The sequence below is a fragment of the Colossoma macropomum genome, unplaced genomic scaffold, assembly GCF_904425465.1.
Source record: "Colossoma macropomum unplaced genomic scaffold, Colossoma_macropomum, whole genome shotgun sequence".
In the NCBI taxonomy this organism is placed as follows: Eukaryota; Metazoa; Chordata; class Actinopteri; order Characiformes; family Serrasalmidae; genus Colossoma; species Colossoma macropomum.
In genome coordinates this window covers 12,974,122-12,995,939 of record NW_023494796.1, presented here as the reverse complement: position 1 = coordinate 12,995,939, position 21,818 = coordinate 12,974,122, and the positions used below count along the sequence as shown (strand labels likewise).

Here is a 21,818-nt window from a genome sequence, read left to right as displayed (position 1 = left end):
CTTTCATCTTTGAAAGAGAGGAGAAAATCAAGCTCCAGTCTTGATTTAGATCTGAAAACATCCACAGGTGTTTCTGTCCATCCTTCCACTGTAAGAAGAGAACTCAACACTGAAAGGATGTGTAGCTGTCAAGAAGCACTTAATGAAAACAGCCAAATCAAACGAAGAAGCTGCTGCTGTTCTTAGAGCAAGGAGCTGACCGCCCCAGAGTCCAGACCTCAACATCACTAAATGTGTTTAGGATTACTTGGATCATGAGAAGCAGAAAATGTAAAACCAACTTCTAACACTGAGCTTGCTGATGGCTCTGCTGTTATGTTATTTTATTGCACTTCACAAGCAGTTAGTGCCCAGAGCTGTGCAAAGTTTGCTTGATTACCTGCAGAAATGTTAGTAGCACTTTATTTTACGGTATGGTAAGTAACTAGTATTTAGCAGGTAAATATGTAGTAGTTACGAGTAATTTTCTTGTACATACTTTGTACGTACCTAGTAACTTAGATGAAAACTACTTGATATGTAGAGCAGTACTTACTTTTAATTTGTTTTAATGGTAAACATGAAGCATTTACAAGTAATACTTGGTACATACTTTGCAAGTTCAGAATGTAAGTACAGAGGAACAAATGTGAGAAATACCAGGTATAATTTAGCTTTTAATGATTCAGCATTTTAGTAAATACATGCATATGTGATACAGAAGTACACAGTAGGTTAGAGTAAGTATCATTATTCCAGTACAGTAATTCATTCTATATTAACTGATACGTTTACGTTTACAGCATTTATCAGACACTCTTATCCAGAGCAACTTACAGTTTGATCATTTTACACAGGTAGGCGAAGGTAGTGTTAGGAGTCTTGTTCAAAGACTCTTATTGGTACAGCATCGGGCACTTGCCCAGGCAGGGGATCGAACCCCATTCTACAGCATAACAGACAGAGGTGTTACCCACTACACTATACTAACCACTTTTACAATTTATTTCGCATTCCTACAATCATACAGATGACTTACTGGTAAATGTTTTAATTAAAATGGTATAAATTACAGTACTAGCAAAAAAGGTACTTGTACTGAGGTACAATTCAGTTACCCTAAGCTACCGTACAATTTTATCAACTTTGTTACTTGAAACTGTAATCTACTCTTCTCACACAGGCGTGTATTTATTGAAGCAGTTTGTAGTTTTCACTAAAAGCAGAAACATACCTGGTATTAATTAAGTTTTAATTGTAAGTACTACATATTTATTATTAAATTATGTTTAAGTACTGCCATACACACCTGGAACATACTATGCACATGCAATGTAGGTATCAGAAAATTACTTTTAAGTACTACATATTTTGCATGCCAAAATGAACAAATGCATCCTCAAAGCCCAAATAACCAAACTGAATCTTATTTTGGACATATTCTTAGAAGAACCAGCTAACAGGAAAAGACCATTATGCTTGGAAGAGTTAAAGGTAAAACGAAGAAGGGGACAACCAGCAATAATTGGATACAATGGATACAATCCATTTAGAAGCCTGACAACCCAAATAAAAGACAGGATATTCTGGAGAAACACTATTTCTATAGTCACCAGGAACTGACTTGTCACAAGTCGGAACTGACTTGATGGCACTTAACAGTAATATTTACCATACAGGAAAATAAAGTGCTACCCAAATGTTCAATTCTTGTGCCTTGTAAACACATATTGTGGTCGCATCTAAGCACATTCTGGGTGCGTATGCACTTATAAGTACATCTTGCCCTTGGTGGATATGGAGAGGGAAAGGAAGAAGTCTGAGTAGGTTTGTTTGGGCCCAGGAGAACTCATTACTGGACGCTACTTTAGCTGCAGCATGGCTGGCCAACTCTCCTCCAGGCTCCCATTTTTTTAACCCTACTTACTCAGTGTCAATGAGGACTGTAAAAACATGGACGTGATCATCAAGCTGGTCTTGGATCAGTGATCTTGAGTACAGACATACACTTGCATACAGCCCTAGGCAACAAGCAAAAACAACCTCAATTTGTTGTTATTTACCACCAGTGGCTGTATAACACAGACTCTTTCTGTTGTTATAAGCGATTCTGTTCCAGTAAAAAAAATTGACTCCAAACGTTTCATCACTGTGCAGTTAAAGAGCCAATTAGCAAACTGCCGATTTCGCACTGGGGGTCTTGGCCGTGATAGCATCTATGTGATCTTTCTCAGAGCTGTAGGAGTCAGTGCTGCTCATTATTCCTTCTGAAAAAAAGAAGGGACGGGGAGGAAGAGCGAGGAGAGAAGGGAAAACAGAGAAAATGGTGAAGGAAAGGGTGAGCAGAAAGAAGAGAGAAAGGTTCATGAAGGAGGCAAGAGAGAGAAATGGGAGAGAAACTGAGCAGCAAAAGCCTTGTGTGTTTTCTCTTTCACTTTCCTCCCTGTAAAAAAAAGCTGGACAAATAAATGAAATCCTAATGTTTCACTCTGAAACTGCACATTGGTTATTGATTACCTTTTTCTAGAAGTCAACAACTAAACTTTGTAGTTGAAACATGCTCCCCCTACCCCTACACAGGAGGTCTCAGAACATTTCGGTGATGCTCTTTCTTCAGACGATGCTGCTGTGTAGCTATCAATGACTCACCTCTGAGCAATCTTCAGACTCTGCTGGTTCAGATTACCCAGAAGCTCCTGCATCACCCAGCCAATCACCTTCCTTGGCTCCGCTTTTGTGTTCCAGACCACACGCTCAAAATATTCCATCAGGCCATCCTCATTCTGAAACACAGGTAAAATACAGCCATACAGCTGCTTTAAAGTTCTGGAAATACTAGCCAAACAGAAATATAGTTTTGTGTGTGCAGTGAGCATGTAAATAAAACTAATCTAGTTTTGGAGGCTGCTCTATTTAAAGTTAGCAGTCTTCTTTATATCTAAAGGGAATGACAACTGTAGGAGCTAAAAAAATACAGCACCATTTATTATTGAATAATTCATAGTAGTTACTGAATAATTTATTGTAGCTCATAATTTATAGTTAAATCATATGTCTAATGAGTAATAACTGAATAATAAACTTAGGGTTCTTGTTTGACAGTGAGGAGTTACTGCCCCCTTATGGACAAAAAATTACATTTAAACAGAATAAATAACCCAAATGATGTTTTTCCGTCAGCCCACGTTATACCACTTAATTTAGTATATGACTGCTGTGGTGTGAAAGTCATTGCTGTATAATTGGTTCCACTGAAGGCTACTGTACTGCCATAATAAACCTACTGAATGTTCTAGTTGTTATAGCAACTAATCGCCTGTTGTACTTTTTACGCCTACTGTACCTTTTACTGGTATTCAACATTTTTTTTTTTTGAGGAAAGAATTAAAATAAAATGAGTTTTTATGTACTGTTTGCACTGCAAGTAACTGCTAGAGTCCGTTTCTCTCTCTCTCTCTCTCTCTCTCTCACCACTAGTGTAAAGCTGTGTTCAGGCAGTATCTTGTATTGCTCCACCAGTCTCGCCCGTCTCACTCCCGGCAGCTCTGGCAGCTCAGCCTTTAGCCTGTCAATCATCACCAACTGGGTGGGGTCGACACCAGCAGGCACTGAGGCCTCATCCTCGTAAACAAACAGAGGGGGAAGATTCGGCTCTGGCATGAACCTGAGCGAGGGATGGAGAGACATTAAAAGGTTTGTCATTTTCATCTGTCTAATAGACGTCTGTGTATTATAAAATTGTCTGCTTATTCCAAATCTGAGCCTCAGCTCATCTAAAACTGGACATTCTTAAATGAAATGTAAGAAAAGATTTTAAAAAATAAATAAATCACTTCAGTTTTCAAGTAGATTTACATTGCTATCTCAGCTAATCAACATATTTATTGATAGTTATTGTCACTTTGTTGTTTATTTTGATATTTGTGTTATTTACCTTATAATTTATATAATTATTAATTCATTTATTATTCGTATTAAAATGTATTCAGGGAAAGAAATATATAATTTGAGAGATACACAGAGTGATTTGAGATGGAGAAGACCTGAAGAAGAAGACAGAGGGGAGACCAGATAATTTGAGGCGGACGGGGCCATCAGTGGGTCTAATAACCCCCTTGCCACTGTCCATCACTCCCTCCGCCCCACTATCTCACTGTCCATCACTCCCTCCGCCCCCACCACCTCACTGTCCATCACTCTCCCCACCACTCCAAACACATAATTTATATACACAACACCACCTGGATACCACAGCTTGCACTCTCTCTCACTCTCTGTCCCTTTCTTTCTTTCTTTCTTTCATCTCTATCTTCCCTCACTTTTTCTTTCTTTCTTTCTTCTTTTCTTTCTGTCGCTCCTGTAACTCCCCGCATCGTGCTCCTTCATTCACCTGTAGTCCTGCAGTCCCTCTTTATCTCTCATTGGAATTGTGGTTCTGTTAAAGAGGAGAGAGGAAGAAGAGAATAAACTCAATTTGGTTATAACAAATCATCTACACTATGTTTAATGTTTATATTAAACATTTAATATGTTAATGTTTATTCTGATCATCAAAAAATGTTAAAATGATCTGACAACAACTATGTATACATTTCTCCTTTTCGTTGAAATTAAGGTTTTTCGAATGTGACCCTGCTGGGCTGCCTTACCCAGATTTGCTGTCAAAAGCTCTTGTCTCATTTACAATGATTCCACCATTTTCTAGAACCTCTTTCTGCCTCTGGATCTCATAATCTGTAAAACAGAAGAACATCTCACATTCTGTAAACTTTTCCATAAAACAAAATGAAAACAAACAAAAAAAAACTATCACAGTCGTGTTCTACAGTTTCTCATTAGGTTGAATGGGATTTTCTTACCTATGGCTCTGGCTACATATCGTGCGCTGTTAATGTTCTTCACTTCAGTTCTCACACCCAGTGGCTCTCCAGGACGATGAACAGAAACATTAGCATCAACTCTCAGTTGACCCTCTTCAGACATAGAGAGAGAGAGAGAGAGAGAGAGAGACAGTGAGAGAAAATGAAAAGAAGAAAAAAGGAAAGGGGGGGGGGACTGTAAATAAACTTGCTGAAATCACTCGTTTGTTTCAGCTGTCCAAAGTTCTCTAAAACTCTGTGTGCAAGACTGTGCATAAATTTGAATAAGAATGATTTTATTTGCATGAGGCAGGTGAATAATGCGGCGTCCCGATGTGGCCTGCACTCTGGTGAAAAGCTTTCACTGCTTCGTTCAAGCCAAATAAACAATTTGCTGTATTTTGCTTCGGGGGCCTTTTGATTAAACTGGAACGCTCGTATTTTTCATTATGGGGAGACAACGGTTCAGCTGGGCCATGACAAGCTGTGACTAGATGAAGAGGAAACCATTATTTTTTCTCCTTAAGACCCCAACATGATCCGTTTCAGAAATGGATCACAATTTACTCCAATATTAAGGCTGCATTTCACACCCTGCTGTAATAAGACCTCTGGATCTAACTGGGCCATTCAGCGTCAGTGCTTTAAAAGAAGAGTGAAACGTTCTTCTTAATCTCTATCTGGAGCATCTGTAGCTTAACTGATCATTACAGTCAATAATTTCAACCGGTTCCCCTGAACTTACAAAATAACAGAAAACCTGTCGAGTTAAAGCACACATAAAATACAAGCATATGGGTAATTTTTAGCAAACAGCTAAATTTTCTTTAAAATTGTGAACAGAAGGAAAAAGCAGTCTATTGCTGTACTTTTGGAGGAAAGGTGGACTTTCAGAAGTGGCTGGCTGGCTGCATTAATAATTTGTATAGTTGATTTCTTTATTTATTAAAAACTCTATTTTTGTAATCTGAGTGTATATTCCTATTTTTTTTCTGACAGATTTTTGTCTGCTATCTTATGCTGCAGTTTAGAGTTATCAATTCCAGCTCAGTTGGAATGTTCAGTCTGTTTGGGAATGACATGCTTGTATGCAGCTTTTTGATCGCATCTACAATTTTTAAACAACGATTTTATGTTGGGCACAGCTGTGCTCCCCACTTATATCTAGTAATGCAGCAACACTAGCAACATCCTGTCAATCTTGTGGAATACCATCATCCTAGCAACGTCCCAGGAACCACCAGAAATACCGTAGCAACCATCTGGGATACAATAGCAACCACTTTAAAACACACTAGCAACACACTAGAACACCACAGCAAACATCTAGCAGCACCCTAGCAACCACCAGGAATACAGTGGCAAGTACCTAGCAACTACCTAGCAACAACGTTGAATACCACAGCAACAACATGGAATACCATACCACCTAGCAACCATCTGGAAAAACAAAGCAATTACCAAGCAACCACCCTGGATACAGTACCAACCACCCTACAAACCATCTGGGATACCATCGCAACCTCCTGGACTACCACAGAAACTGTCTAGCAACGCCACAGAAATCACCTAGCAGCACCTAAGCAACTGCCTAAAATACCATAGTAACCATTTAGGAATACCGTAACAACTGCCTGGAAACTGCTCAGGCTGTGCAATCACTGCATTTTCTTCAGGAAATGTACTTTTCTAGTTCAAAGTAATGTTATTTATTTCTTCTTTATTTTATAGTGGTCCATTCTCTGCACAGCAGTGACACTGACATGGTTGTGTGTGTGTGTGTGTGTGTGTGGGGTACTAGTACGAGTGTACTAGACACAGTGGTGTCAAAGTGGCCACTTTATCAGAACCCGCCCCCCCCTCTTGTAGTTTCACCTCACTGGTGATGCAGTTTGTGTTGGCCATCCTCTAGCCCTTCAAAAATGGTAACTTTACAAAAGACAAAAACATTCTTAACTTTTATTGTAAGTTAACGTAAAGAGATTTTATTCAATTATTTTAGGACATTTTTATTTGTGCATTCATCATTCAATTTTCAGACACTAAAGGAAATCTGTTGTGTTCCAGTTATGTAGAAAAATGGAAATAAACAAATGGGATTCATGTGAAGATATATTTATACTATAACTTATTTAATTCAGTATTTTTATAGTATTTTAGTAAAAAATTATTGTGTAATGGTATAAAATACATTTTCAAAAAATGTGAAGCCTACCTTCAGTCATATGCAAAACTTTGAACAACCCTGGTCAAATGACATGTTTTGTTGGTGTTCCATGTGAAAATAAGTTAACACATCCTCTACAGCAGCAGTTCTCATATGCTTTAGTCTAACGCCAACTTTATGGATAGTCAGTGCCACTGCTGACCCCCTTGCTCCCTTCACTTGGACCATGTTTTACCAGAACCCTGTGTATTTTGCTACAGTTTTTCGCAGCTATCGCTGACCTGCACATACCATGGCCTTGTTTTATAACACTGCAGATAGCACATTAGGTGGGCACTGGATAGCCATGAATGTATATTACATTTTAATAATGTTATGACATAACCTTTGCACAGACTACATTTTATGTTTCACTCTCTTAAATTTAAATTCAGCAGACAAATAGTAGTTGTGTATTAAAATATGCTGAAGTATGTTCTCTGTAGAAGGATGTGTTAACTTATTCTCACTTAGAAGATCAACAAATACATGGAATTAGACCAGGAGCGTTCAAACTTTAACACATGACTGTACCTTATTTATTTGTATACTGTATACCTCAGGACACCACATGAATAGCACTTTGGCCCTCAAGACAAAAAAGCTTGGCACCCCTGCTGTAGTCCTCTATGAACAGTCAGTTCTGCTCCTAGCTGTGTATTTTTGGGCTGTGCTTCACTCTCAACCTTGCTGTGAACTGACAAGTGTAAAAACTCCAGCAACACTGCTATGTCTAATAAACTTGTAACAACACCATATACACACTACTATGTCAGTGTCACTGCTGGGCTGAGAATGGACCACCACCCAAATAATATAAGGACAATAGTGGTGGTCACCCCCTTTCCAATGATGGGTGAGGTAGAGAGAGTGTGTAAAAGTGTAAGTGACTGACCAGACATGTTCCCCTGACAGGTGCCTAGCGTCTGCAGGATCAGCTGGAGCTCTCTAACAGCAGCAGCAGCTTCATCACCACAACTCATATCAGCCTCCATCACCAACTCCATCAGACCCACTCCTACAGAGAGAGAGACACAGAGAGATAGAGTACAGAGAGAGAGGAGGACAGAGAGAGAGAGAACAGAAATTAAGTATAGAGAGAAAGAGAGTACAAAGAGAGAGACAAAGAGAGAGAGAGGAGAGAGAGAGAGTACACAGGGAGAGTACAGAGAGAGAGTACACAGAAAGTGAGAGAATGAAGAGAGAGAGAGAGAGTACATAGAAAGAGAGAGTGAGAGTACAGAGGGAGATAACAGAGAGGGAGAAAAGTGGAGAGAGAGAAGAAGAAAGAAAAAGAAGATTAGAGAAAGAGAAAAAAGTATGAAATGGAAAAGTAACACAGAAAGAGAGGATGAGAGAGAGACAGAAAATAAGACAGTGTTGTTTAATTAAATTCAGCTCTTTGCTCTGTAAGTGGTGTTTAAAGCTGCAGAGATTAAAGTAGGTGATTCTGTTCTCATTATATTCTGACCTCTCCTGACCGCCACGGTTAAACTAACAGGCCATACCTGCTCTGTTGAGGTCTATGAGCGTCTGACTGCGCTGGTCGTCATGGAGACTCTTCCCGCTGTCTTGCTCCAGCTGGATCTGTTTGATCCTCACACACCTGCTCAACACCTGGTTCCTCTTCTTCCCTCCTAAATAGCTGTACGTGAGTGACCCGTTTACTGCGATGGGCAGTCTCTGCTGGGTGATCTGATAACCTGCCTGAGGGTGCACACATAAACGCACAAACGTTTATGTAAATATATATGTATGCTGTTAAAGGGATGTAGTCATATGGACCTATAACAACAGCTGATAACAGGAACCCCAGTGAGTCTAAACACTTTATACTAGAAGCCAACGGGCCAAGATATTTATTTATTTATTTATTTATTCCATTTGCATAGTGTCTTTCTTATAAACAAGTTCGCTTTACAAAGAAAAGTTTACTTATAAAAGAAGCTACAGGCAGTTAATATAGTGCCTTTCCCATAGCTAAAGTTACTTCACTTATAATACAATTAATTAATTCATTCATTTATTCATTCCATTTATATAGCGTTTTTCTCCTCTCCTGTTATTGTGACAATTTCCATGACGATATTCTTTTTACAAAGAAAAAGTTGCTTCACTTACAAGAAAAGTCAATGGGCAATTGCTATAATCAGTAAACATTTATGTGGAACACATTTTTGTAGAACACTTTCATGAATTCAAAGGTGGTTTATTAGGGGTTTTATTACAATAATCTGTAAATCTGTATTTTTGGATCTTGCAAAGATGACGCACTAGATGGGACTAGGAAAGAAATTGTGGTAATTCATTAGCAGGATAATGGTGTGCATAGGCTCCGCCCTGTTCACCATGGATTCCAGGTAACTTTAGGAAAAGTGAACGTAACTGTAACTGTTTTTTTATTGTGTTGCTCCAGTGTTGTAAAGTTAAATAAAACTAAAGAATATAAGGACAGTTTTGGTAAGTCAGTCTCTCAGTCTATCTCATCTTAACATGTGAACTGTTAGAGTGGAAAGACTGGAGTTTCAAATTCAAATAGGTTTTTGGCTCTTTTCTCAGTTCAGGAACATGTGTTTAATTTATTGTCTGTAGTAATCGATCGTATGATAAAGATACAGCAGATAAAGATCAGGATAAAAACACTTTGCCCTTTGGCTTCTATTATAAGCGTTTTGACTAAAACTGGTTTTCTGTTCTATGTTGAATTCAGGGAAACATGTTAAGATTATTATGTGTGCTAACTGACCGGACTCTAAAGATACAGCAGAAAGAGATTAGGATAAAAAAAGCTGCAGTATTCCTTTAAATTAAAAGATGTACATAAATTATTTCTGAAGAGCAAAATTCTTCGACAAATCAATCAAAGGAGCAAGATATTTCAGAAATGTACACTCACCATACACATACATACATCGAGACAACTCAAGGGTCCAGCAGCACTGGGGTCAATGCCATTTCAATTACTGTGACTGAGCTGTTTAATTAAAAGGCTCTGGACGGAGACCCATTCCAGCTCCATAAACCTGGAACTAGAGCTCCAGTTTCTATTCTATCTGAGAAATGCTATTGGATTTGGACTGGAGACAGACGCAATCCTGCCATATGGGGACCGGTGCTCTGGAAGACAGAAATATGGCAGCCAGGCGGCTTTCACTGCTCAACATTTCACAGTGATTTAGCAGTTAGCTGTGATTGCTATTTGGATAGCTGTCTGATTTTGGCTCCTGTTTTCAGGCAGACACCCAGGGTTGGCCGATATGATTATGTGTTATCGTTATTGTGACAATTTCCATTACGATATTCTTTTCTGAGTACATGATGGGTATGGTCAGTACTTCTACATCACTGAACGACTGCATGGGTCATAAAAAGACTAAATTAGACCAAATATAAAGAGCCTGTTAACAACAACAACAACAATGGTTACTGCATATACTGCATAGGGCATTTTTGCACTGCACAAAGTGGAAAATTGGAACTGTGCTTTTTTCTATTGGCCATCAGTTCAGTACCAATTTTTCTGTTTTTTTAAGGAGACTTGCTTTCAGTTTTTCAAAACAATCTGCAGGGATATCTTCCCCACACCTTTTAAGTTCAGTCTTGGATTAGCATTTTCTGATTCTCATAAGCCAAGTATTCCCAATTAGAAATTTCATAATTATATAAAACCTAATTATATAATTATATTATATTACAATTTTATAAAATTACTCCACATCTCAGATGTCAAAAGCTTTAAATACTGTTTATCTGATGGGGACAGTGTTGGGGATGTACCAGGTTTTACAGTTGGTTGTCAGGAGTTCCATTTTCGCTGTAGCTTTTAATCAGTTTTTGAAATTCAGTTTTGGAAACTCCTGCTTTTCCCCCTTACTTTTTTCCTTTAACATTCTCCTTCCTTACGCAAGTGGATTAGTTTAAATCTAACCTAACCAGAAATATCTCCAGAGAAAATAGTACCTTGTACTTAATGGCTATTTTGATTGGGAATTAAATAACTGTAATCTCAGACTTTTACACAACAATTACATAATGTATGTACGGAGTATATTTAGAGTTCAAAGTGACAATAGATTTGTAAGGGTCAATGTAAACATTTCTCAGTGTTTTTAAAGTCTTTCAAGCTGTGTAGATATACAGGCCCCAATACGTTAGCATATCAGAAATATTAGGAAATTAAATAAAATGAATGAAACATTGTCTACGTAAAGACACATCAAAGACACATCAACAACATTATACACAATATGAACAAATAGAGGACAATTACTGTGTGCGCATTTAGGACCACATGTACAACAAGGTTATTTTGGGGTTGTAAGTCTTTCCTCTGCATCAATGTTGGTTCTGACCCACAATGCCACAGTCATACCCTTAACTGAACTCTAGTCATGTGACTCGTTATACTCCACATTACAATGAAGGGTGGTACATTTTTCTGTCAAGGTTACCCCTCTTGTTAACATCTTATATGTTTTAATGGATGCATGAACTGAAATAATCATGAATTTATGACCAAAATCACATAAAATAAACATTTACATGAAATGTCAGACAGTTTCAACACTGCTAAACAGTCGTTTGGGTTGTAGCTCTAAAGAAGGAAAAATACTTCATCTCTCTCAGTTACTGCACCACTCGTAGCTGTTACTATGGCAACTCCTCCGTTGTTCCATAAAAACAAAAAGAAAAAAAGAAAAAGAAAAATGCTGATCATTAATCAGAGTTATTAACATGCCAAGAGAAACAAAACATATATACGGGGTGGGGGTTGTGGGTGGGGGGGGGTTAAACAAGCTACCATCTGTGTGTTCCACCAGATCAATTAATTTATTACTGGAACAAAAAAACAAGCACAATTGAGCACTAGAGAAATTGGATTTGTAAGGGGCAAAGAAAAAGAGTAATAATAACCAGCGTTTTCTCCCTTAGTGTCCCTCAGGATGCTTTTCTTCTGTTTTAAAGGGGAAAATCATTTGCAGTTTTTAGTGTACATGGGACCAGGCCAAAACATCCAATAAGCATGGATATCTGTATTGCAGCCAAATAAAATACTAGCACACTGCCAGAAACCTGCAAAGACAACAGCTTACAATTTACAGTCATTTAGAACCCCCTCGTGGGTTCTGGATACTCTATTACTTGGCAGATTTGAATTCATTTGGGATTCAATACAGACGCATCAGCTGCATAAACGTAAACGTCAATGCGACACAAAAAAAATCCTGGGTTAAACTGATAGAGAAAGTGCCAAAAATCTCATTTTTATCTGGGCTAAAGCTGCTGTCACACTAGATATTTGCTGTCTGCATGGCCTTGCGAAATGGGCTTGAATGAAAAAATCTTCTATGTAGTGCAGTGAGCAAGTTAGAAAAATAAAATGATATACTCAGATAACTGGCATGGTTGGTGACAGTGGGGTGACTTGTGCGCAGCTGTGGTTATCCATTAAGCTAACACTGCATTTAGCAATCTGATTAACTCCTGTAGCACAAACTGTAAAACCACAAATGTAAAGATAACAATACAAGTTGTTCATTGTAAGTGGGGAAGAAATGTTTAAAGGTTTGTGTTTAGAGGCTAGTTAAATTATTAATTTCTTCTGTTTAGACAATGTGTAGAGAGGAGAATTGCTTTTCAGTAATGTCTTCTGGGTTTGTCAGATGCTAGAGAGCGCTCCAGAATCCAAAATAAAGGGGTTCCTAAGGAGCTTTTATGCAAAATCATAGTTTATAAATGCAAAAAAAACAGCATAAAACATTTTAACACTGATATTGTTATAGGACTCCATAATGGTGCCTCATGTATGTTCATGACATCAATGCCACTGAACAGTTTATTCAGCAAAGGAGCTGATCGGCTTACCAACCAATCAGCACTCAGTAGCAGTAATGCTACCCAATCAGCTCTTAGTAGCAGTAATGCTAACTGCTCAAGACCTTGTGTTGTAGAAAAGCAGAAAGGTACAGGTAAGTTTACTTTGCTTTCCTAATTTCCTAAATATGTTCTTTCTATTGTCCAAAATTAAAGGCAGGTCCTGCACAAATGTTTAAAAACAAGTTTAATTTTTGTTTTTAGCCATTTAGCTCCATTCACCCCTATTCATTGAAGACTCGCTCGCAGGTGCCCTCTGGCATTTTGCATTCATATTTTTGACATAACAGCAGAAATAGGAAGTGCTCAGGCTCACCTTAGACTGGTGTGAAGCCCAATTTCTTATCCCTGTTCTGATCCTGATTTCACTTCCCAAGGACCCTAGCCTAGCAAGTTAGCACGTTTTCATTTTTATGCAAGCCTTTAAAGTTAACTGTAAAATTTTACTAATTTATTTGAGTTGGGTGCTAGCTTTGTTGTATTAATTTACAAATATATTTAAGTACATACATATCTGCCTATGTCTTTTTAAGTTCCTCCCACAGTTGTTGACTGACGGCTCCGATATGCATGATTCATCCAATAACGCTGTAAAAATCGTGTTCCACACCGGCTCTGATTGTTACTTGTTGAAGTTCACCAAAGAGCTTTTTCATTGTTTATAAAGTTAAAAAATGATAGATTATAAATTCAAGGCATTCCTTGTACAACAGCTGTCAGATTGTAATAAAAGGTTTCTTCAGTTCTCAGTGTCTAAAATTGGAAGTATGTTATAAATTTAGTCTTCAAAATGCTGCTACTGTTTTTAGCTATGCTAACATACTTTAGTCCATGTTTATAGACAACAGTGCCAGAAACAAAAGTCTATTAGAGATTATCTAACTCCACATGGTTTGAGAGTGTGATCTAGACATACAGTTAGCATAATGCTATCTAATTAAGGCTAATGCTCTCTTTACTTGTTAACGGCATTAGCGATCCAGTGCAAAAAAAAAAAAAACTTCAGACACTGAACATGTCTTGGCTGATCGACTGCATTTGGAATAAGGGAGAGGACTGTGTAAATTTGATTTTTCGCCAAACTATCGCTTTAATTCCGTCAGCAATGCCAGCTGCAGCTTTGCTCAAGGTTTTTGTGTCAGAATTAAAGCAGCAGTCACGCTGAACTTTTCTACCAGCTCTAATAACACGGCTCGGCGCCCCGGCAGCTAATCCACACGTCTAATTACTGTGTTCTTCAGCAGGGCTTCAAGGCACACAGACACGCTTCAGGAACGCCACTCTAATTCCAAACGACTGCTGGGATGAAAACCAATCAGTCAAGGGCCTATTGGCACTGGAGGATTGGGCAAAAACTCAGCTTTTTCACACGTTGGAACAGTGTTTTACACTTATTCTTGGTAGTTCCTGCCAATTGCCAGCACAGCAGTAGGTCTTTTTGCTTTACGGTACGTCATCACTGCCTCTCTAAGAAGAAAAAGACCAGCATGTGAGCTTTTATATTTCTTTATCTACTGGCCACACATCCATGCTCAATGTACTCATTAGCTACCAGCAGAATCCTGCATTGGATACTAAACGAGAAAAGAACAAGTCTGATCCAATTTTGTACGAAATGTAGCTTATGTCCCAGAATTGTTTGTAGGGCAACATAACATAAGGCAGACTAAAGCAAATCACACACCGGTGAACCATGACTACAGCTAGGCCTTCAGTTTGGGCCAGAAATGTCAAACCTTGGTTAAAAAACAAGAAACAAAACCACATATAATGCTGGTTTCTGCTAGCCTCCCTATAGGATTTCTATTAGTATTTTATCGCTAAGCTAATGCTGGTACAAATGACCATTTTTTTGCTGCTCTAGATCAAACACCGCTTGTAAAAGACTTTCCATAAGCTTTATTTGAAACTAACAGACATTAACATATATTTGAGCTTGTATGTATCAGTTTTACAGTCTTTCAGTAAAGAGTCCTGGCACAGAGCTGCCGCTGTTTCCATTTCTAACAACTGACTGAAATCTGCTTAGACTACAAATCATATCTAGAACTTCCAGAAGTGACATTTTTCCTCACAAAATTGGTCTCCATTGTCAGTCAAAACATAACGGGTTCACTTCTTAGTTATGTTGGTAGTTAATCTTCAATCCAACTCCTGAAGTCCAATGGGAGAGCTCACTTAGATGTATCTACCTAGATACCACAGAGAAGACAATCCTGATGATTTTCAGCTTTTCAAGATCTTAAGATTTCTGGGTTTGAACCAAAATGTAATAATGAAGTATTTCTACAATACTTGCAGAGTTTAATTACAACAAGCATGATGATACTATTGAATAAAAATAAACTAAAAATTGTAGACACATTTTTAGTTCTCAGATATCATTAGACCTTCCCACAAGGCCTAGAAATTCCAGAGGGTTTCCCACTGACAACCACCACAAAATGACAATCCTACCCACATACAACATAATGCTAACACAGGAGCAATGCACCTAGCTAAGAATAATATTGGAGTCACAGTTCATTTATTTTGAACACTCTAATGTAACACCCATTTGAAATGAAATAGAAAAAAGCAGATGTTGTTGTTGGTAATGTATGTTTTTCTGAAGGTCATTTTGAGTATGGTACTCAGTTGGCCATCTTAAGTGAACTAATGTAGGTCTTAGTAGTTTAGCTCAGTAGTTTTTAAAAGGACAGTCAGGCTAAAATAAACATGTAAACATGTAAACATGTAAACATGCCTACAGTGGGGCTGCAGTCATCCTGAGAGTGAGCTAATATTCTGAAGACTAAGAAAAGCTCCCTCTGATGATGTATTTTAAAGGTGGGAGGAACTTCAGAAAAACTTCAAGCGCCCTGGGGTGAATACTTGGAATATCACTTTATTCCACTAGTTAGCAGGGGCTACACTAGCAGTCAGGCTTTTTTTATTATTGCTGCGGGAGGAATTCCCAGTGGTTGTATGACATATTTGCATAATGCAAGCTGGGTATTGTAGTGAACACACTGATGGATGAAACTCTGTCAAACTGATGGGGTAAGAATTATAATGCTGCACTACAGAACATTACATAACACAACAAGTAACAAATGAAATGCTAGTTTTTGGCAGGAATGCACCTTTAAAGAAAAAAATATTAGATTGGTATCAGCACGTACTAAAGTTTTCAGTATCTGAATTGGGAAAAAGTGGTTTTACGTCATCTCCACTGCTCACCCCGGATTCGCCGCAACAAAGCAGACTTAAGACTTGTTTTCCTTCACTCAGCTTTATTGGAATTCAATATCTAAACCTACGTTAAGTTTATTTCTAGCATTTTTCCAACAATAAACACTTAACTCAGCAGCGTCTATCAGAGAGCTTAAAATCACCTCCTATAAACTTTGCAGCCTAAGTATGTCCTTGTCCACAGTGCTGTTATTGCAGATTTAAAGCCCTAAAGCTTTTCAGTTTCAGCACTGATTTTTGAATACATCAGTGATGTTAGACAGCAGTGCTTTTGTATGACTTAATAAAGCACTGTACTGCTCTGGATAGATATAAACATTTTTTCTGACAGATGACATCTAAACTGAGCAGTTTATAAACATCTATAATGATTAGTCAACAAAGATGTCAATAACATCAGTTATGGAAAAGTTAGGGTATGTTCTAGGTATAAAAAAGTGCTCTGTAATATTCCAACAGTTTACACATAATTATCCACACAATCATTCTGACAGATTGCAATACACTGCAGGAAAAGTAGGGGGCGATATGACTTTTACTGTTTCATTTAAAAAGTGCTCTGTAACGCTCTATAATGTTTGTATGATCCACACAGTCATTCTGACAGATTTTTTAAATACTACATGAAGTGTAGGAGATGACATGGCTTCTATTGTTTCATTTAAATAGTGCTCTATAACACTCTATAATGTTTATGTGATCCACATGGTCATTCTGACAGATTGTAATAGAGTACAGGACGTGTAGTGGTGATCTGTTGTTTTACTCCACCATAACAGAAGAAACCAACTGTTGCAGAACTTTATCAAACTATCACTTTAGGTTAAAGTGTGGTCATGAATTACCCAACGACTGTAGGACTGAGAAAACTCACAGGCATGTCGGCGTAAAAGTAGTGCTTCCTGTCGAAAAGGGACTTCCTGTTGATAGTGCAGTTCAAGGCCAGGCCAGTAATCACTGCAGCCTCAACACACCTTCTGTTCAGCACCTGAGAAAAAACAAAATGACCCAATGACTCGGTCAGAGGAATGATTCTTAAAGAATCCATTGCCTACATTTTTGTTGTACTCCATTTTTTCCCCTATGAAGTCTACTTTTATTTATGTTGTTTTTATTTGACATTTATGTTGTTTTTTTGTACCAAAAACATAATTCCTAATTATTTTTTCAACTTTTCTTTATCCCTAAGAATTAAACAGGCTGTTTTTTAATGTGCCTATGTACAAGATTATGTATATATGTAAATGAGCTCTGCTGTGATTGGCTATGCTTTACTGTGCCTCATTCAAAAAGCTGTACGGACTGAAACACATTACTTCATCGCGAATGTGTGGAGCTAAAATGCTGTAGGCTGGTGTCTGTACATAATCTTACAAACTACAAATGTAAAGAAATTTTTTACATTTTTAAGAAAAAACAATGGAAATCCTGATTTAATTGTGAATAAAAGAATGAAAATTGCATTATTAAAAATATTCAAATGGTTTCTGTTAGATGTTCCTCTGAGCAATAGCTATACCAAATTGTAGCACTTTATACCAATCAGAACAAGTTTCATATTTTTTTTCCCACAAGATGTTAGACATGGATAGGTAAATGTATCTTGCACATCATGCACATTACATATAGACTATTTGTCCAAAAGTGGTCACCCAATGCCAAGTGTGGGCTAGAGGAGTAAAAAGTCCCTGGCCTCAGCACTGGCCTGTGGAACAGTGTTACCCTGTTCTCTGGAGTGATGAAGTGTCCTGTCCAATATCTTTGGGGTGAGCTGCAGTGGCACATATGATCCAGAACTATTCATCCAACATCAGTACCTAAAGAATGCTCTTGAGGCTGAATGCAATCAAATCCTCGAAGCAATTTTCCCCACATCTAGTGTAAAGCCTTATTCCCTATTTCCTATTAATACACTTACATTTCAGAGGAAACACTGCTGCCTAAATACTTTTTGGGTAGATTTATAAAGGAAGGCCCCAGTTTCTGACACTTTGGGCCAGTGGCGGTGGTCAATTTAGCAGCTTGTGTACTAAGAACTTTCATGCACATGAACACAGGCGTAACTTCATAGTGAGCAGATGTTTACAGACTTTTAGACAGATAGTGTAGCACTTTGCTGTTCTCCAGTGGAATCCCGTATGCTTTAGAACCTACCGGCAGGGTTCCAGGCAGTGAAGCATCTAGAAATGCCACTGATGAATTGGGCGGGCTGCAGAAGGCCACGCGGGAACAGGCGAACAGTTTGGACGTCGCTTGAATCTGTGCATGGATCTCCAGCCCGACGACCCCGCGCAGCTGAGAAGAAACGCTAACAAACAAAAAAACAAACAAAAAAACGAACAAAAACAGTTTAATACTGTATTATTCACATTTTTAGCAACGCACAACTACACTTAGGTTAACATATTACGTTCAATGACGTTTGTGTTACATAATGTTGTGTGAAGGACTGGAGGGTAAGTCAATGATACTTAATCCTGACAAAACCTTTATTAGCCAAAATGCTAACGCTAGTGTTAGTGAATAACGTTACTGTCTGTGGAGAGATTTCTACATTTTGCAAATTATAATTTTTTTAAGAGTTTAAGTCACTGTAAGTTACAAATTGTTCCACTGTTGTGTAGTAAATTCCTTTAATACAAATTACGAGTTTTTTTATTACTCAGCCATCCTCAGAAACGCCAAAATATCATTTTTCACTTTTTTAGAAACTTGCCCAGGGAAGAGGAGAAACCCGTCATAAATCTGGTCAGGCATCATTAGATATACTAATCTCATTTTGTGCAGGGAATGAAATGATTCATCCATCCACCAACATATTCTCCAGTAAACGGAATCTAAGCATTCTTTATAGTGAAGGGACCACTCTACAGAAAAAAACACACTGATTGCAGAAAGCTATGACCACTTTTTGAATTTAAGATGCGAAATGTTCTTTAGTAGTAAGTTAGTATGTTAAGTTACTATCGGCACAAACCTTTATATAAATTACACTTATATAAAAAAAAATTAGCTAAATCTTCACTAAAGCGCAAACACTTCTCTAACAGCTTACTGCACATAAATACTGATTACTGCTAACAGGATCATCTCGTAAGCTAACAGTAGTTAATTTAGTGTCAGGACTAAGCAATGTTTTTTACTCTTAGCGAAAACACATTATAACGTGACTTAATGTAGTAGAATATTAAAGAAATCTGCTTTCCAGGTTATTTGTTGGCAGTAGACAGGGTAACGTTATGACCAGTAAAGTGAGTGAGAGAGAGAGATGTGATCCGAGACCATTGATTACATCGAGCCAGGTTAAGGCTTTCCTTATAATGGATATCAGTTTAGCGAAACGTAAAAATAAGACGCTGTTCATGACCAATGATGTGTGACAGATCTGGTGTTGCTGTGTTACTTTAGTACATTAAATCACGTTTAAGCTCTTTTCACACCACGAATTAAGCGTTTTAGAATTTCCTTTATATACGCTAAAGTTACTGTAAAGATCCTTAGCTGGCTTTGACTTTTGGATGAAAAACACAATGTATTTGACATTTAGCTAGCTATTGTAATCTTACAATTCTGAATACCACATTAGCTAACTGTGACTTTAATATATTAGTTAACTTACATTTTGCTGCTAAAATGTTTTCACAACTAACTTAATGAAAGGACCGCGTTTAGTAACATCATATGTCTTAGCTTGCGAACAAGTATTTCTAAGTAGACCCGCTACATGAACGATAGACGATACTGAACATATTCACTCTGTATTGGTGTATTCTGGTGTGTTTCTGGTTATTTCAGTGGCATCTGTACAGTTTTAAACAGATGAACAGTTTTTCAAAATGCTGTCAGCTCTGGAGACACTGATGACCCCTGTTAGGGTGAGACTGAACACTATAACCACTTTCTTACCTCTTACTCTGTATCTTGGGTTGCAGTTGGCACGTGGATCCAGACGTACAAACCGTTCTAATCGAGGCATTGCACTGACTGACACAGCGGACACTTTTAAATCTAATAAATGTACATAACTTCTGCATTAATGTGCTGTTTCCCGACGAGGAGGCAGCCATTGCCGTGTGTGTATATAGAGCGGGGTAAAGTGGGAAATGGAGTTTTTTAGCTGATCGGTGGGTGAAGGGAGTGTATGGTTGCTTTAAAGAAACCACATTTCCCATAATGCTGCAGTACCCCGCCTCTTCCGTTTGTGACACGCTATTTCATCCTTTTCCGTCGTGCGTATCCAGCTGTGGCGGGAAAGTCTTTTCGCGTGCTCCGAGTCTAGCCTTAGTTTGTCTTTAAAAACAGTTTTAATAAGCGTCTCCAAGGCAGCCCAGCAGTGGAGCGACAACCGTCCTTTTCCTTTGTGACGACACCGTTGTTTTTTCTGTTGTCGCGGGAAATTCCACGCACAAACTTTGAATCAGGCTGTGAGTTTGTGTTTAGCTATTTTAATAATTGTTTTTATGACAACTTGCTGCAACAGTAGTAGCACATTCTCCGTTTTTGTCTCTCTCTGGCGTCTACATTTTCCGTTCTGGCGATTAAATTCACGGTTAAACTTGAGTTTGCTTGTTTGACTCATATCTAGACTAACACCATGGCAGCGCAACAGAACGGTTCTGTCCACGCGAATGGAGTCGCTAACGGCCCGGCGAGTCCTAAGCGGCCTGAACCGGAAGGAGAGCAGTTCAGTTTCAGCGCAGAGCCAAGTTTGGAGCACATCAGGCGGCTGCAGGCTGAGTTCACGGCCGAGCGTGACTGGAGCCAGTTCCACCAGCCCAGGAACCTGCTGCTGGCTCTGGTGGGAGAGGTAGGGGAGCTGGCTGAACTGTTCCAGTGGCGAGGGGAGGTGGCTGAGGGCCTGCCAGACTGGAGCGACCCAGACCGTGAGAAGGTCTCCCAGGAGCTCAGCGATGTGTGCATTTATCTGGTGGAACTGGCAGAGAAGTGCAGGGTTGACCTGCCTCAGGCTGTGCTGCAGAAGATGGAGCTCAACCGGAGAAAATACCCAGCCAGCAAAGTGCACGGATCGGCTAAGAAGTATACAGAGTACACGGACTGAGTGTGCTACATGCACCCTCACCTAGCTACAAAGAGCTGCTGCTAGATGCCAGAGATTTTCCCACCACCAACACTGGGTTATTTTAGTAGTCGAACTTTGTATGTTGTTAGTTTTACTCAGTTTGTTGTCGACAGACCTTGAGTGTGTTTCCACTTTCCAAAGCGACTTCTTTTAATAATCGAAACCTTAAGCACTCTTACTTTTATCCACATTTTATGGACCTGAATACGAGTTTTATGTCTTTGCACTTGTGGACTAGTTAAGCCACAACACTGTGCTTTTTTATCCCCAGGAATGCCAGTTGTACCCACTTTGGACATGCAAAACTAAGATTAGAGCTTATTTTTTTTCTCTTGGTGTTCTGCTTCACTTGAAATGCCACTTGCATGACGATCTGTTTAAAATGACCAGAGTTTACTGTTCATATATGTGAGTAAGAGCCACAGGGTTCATTATCATGTTCTCTGCTGTATGTGAATTGGAGAAAATTGATCTTACCCTTTTGGTGCGTTTTGCCAGCACAAAGTTTACCCTTGGGTTACTAAAACCACAGTTAGGGCAACATGTTTTCTACCAATAAACTGTTGTGGTTCTTCACAGTGCACTT

The 21,818-nt window shown here is 38.6% G+C and overlaps 2 protein-coding genes across 3 annotated transcripts in view; one reads left to right on the top strand and one right to left on the bottom strand.

The window, feature by feature from the left end:
• Positions 1-20,265, bottom strand: part of gatb (glutamyl-tRNA(Gln) amidotransferase, subunit B) — a 26,997-nt gene extending 6,732 nt beyond the window's left edge. Inside the window, exons 1-11 of one of the 2 annotated variants that reach the window (XM_036583822.1) lie at positions 20,059-20,265; positions 18,307-18,460; positions 17,027-17,140; positions 8,553-8,751; positions 7,940-8,062; positions 4,839-4,952; positions 4,629-4,713; positions 4,370-4,414; positions 3,451-3,643; positions 2,629-2,762; positions 1,047-2,246 (exon numbers count right to left, since the gene is read on the bottom strand). In XM_036583822.1, the coding sequence (XP_036439715.1) occupies positions 2,225-2,246; positions 2,629-2,762; positions 3,451-3,643; positions 4,370-4,414; positions 4,629-4,713; positions 4,839-4,952; positions 7,940-8,062; positions 8,553-8,751; positions 17,027-17,140; positions 18,307-18,460; positions 20,059-20,219 (1,344 nt within the window). In that variant the 5' untranslated portion in view covers positions 20,220-20,265 and the 3' untranslated portion in view covers positions 1,047-2,224. Of the gene's footprint in view, positions 1-1,046; positions 2,247-2,628; positions 2,763-3,450; positions 3,644-4,369; positions 4,415-4,628; positions 4,714-4,838; positions 4,953-7,939; positions 8,063-8,552; positions 8,752-17,026; positions 17,141-18,306; positions 18,461-20,058 lie in introns of those variants that run through there. The other variant, XM_036583821.1, reaches the window with a different exon arrangement.
• dctpp1 (dCTP pyrophosphatase 1) lies at positions 20,266-21,818 on the top strand. Its single transcript, XM_036583825.1, has 2 exons — positions 20,266-20,576; positions 20,738-21,818. The coding sequence occupies exon 2, from the start codon at positions 20,747-20,749 to the stop codon at positions 21,209-21,211; it is 465 nt and encodes a 154-aa protein (XP_036439718.1). The 5' UTR covers positions 20,266-20,576; positions 20,738-20,746; the 3' UTR covers positions 21,212-21,818.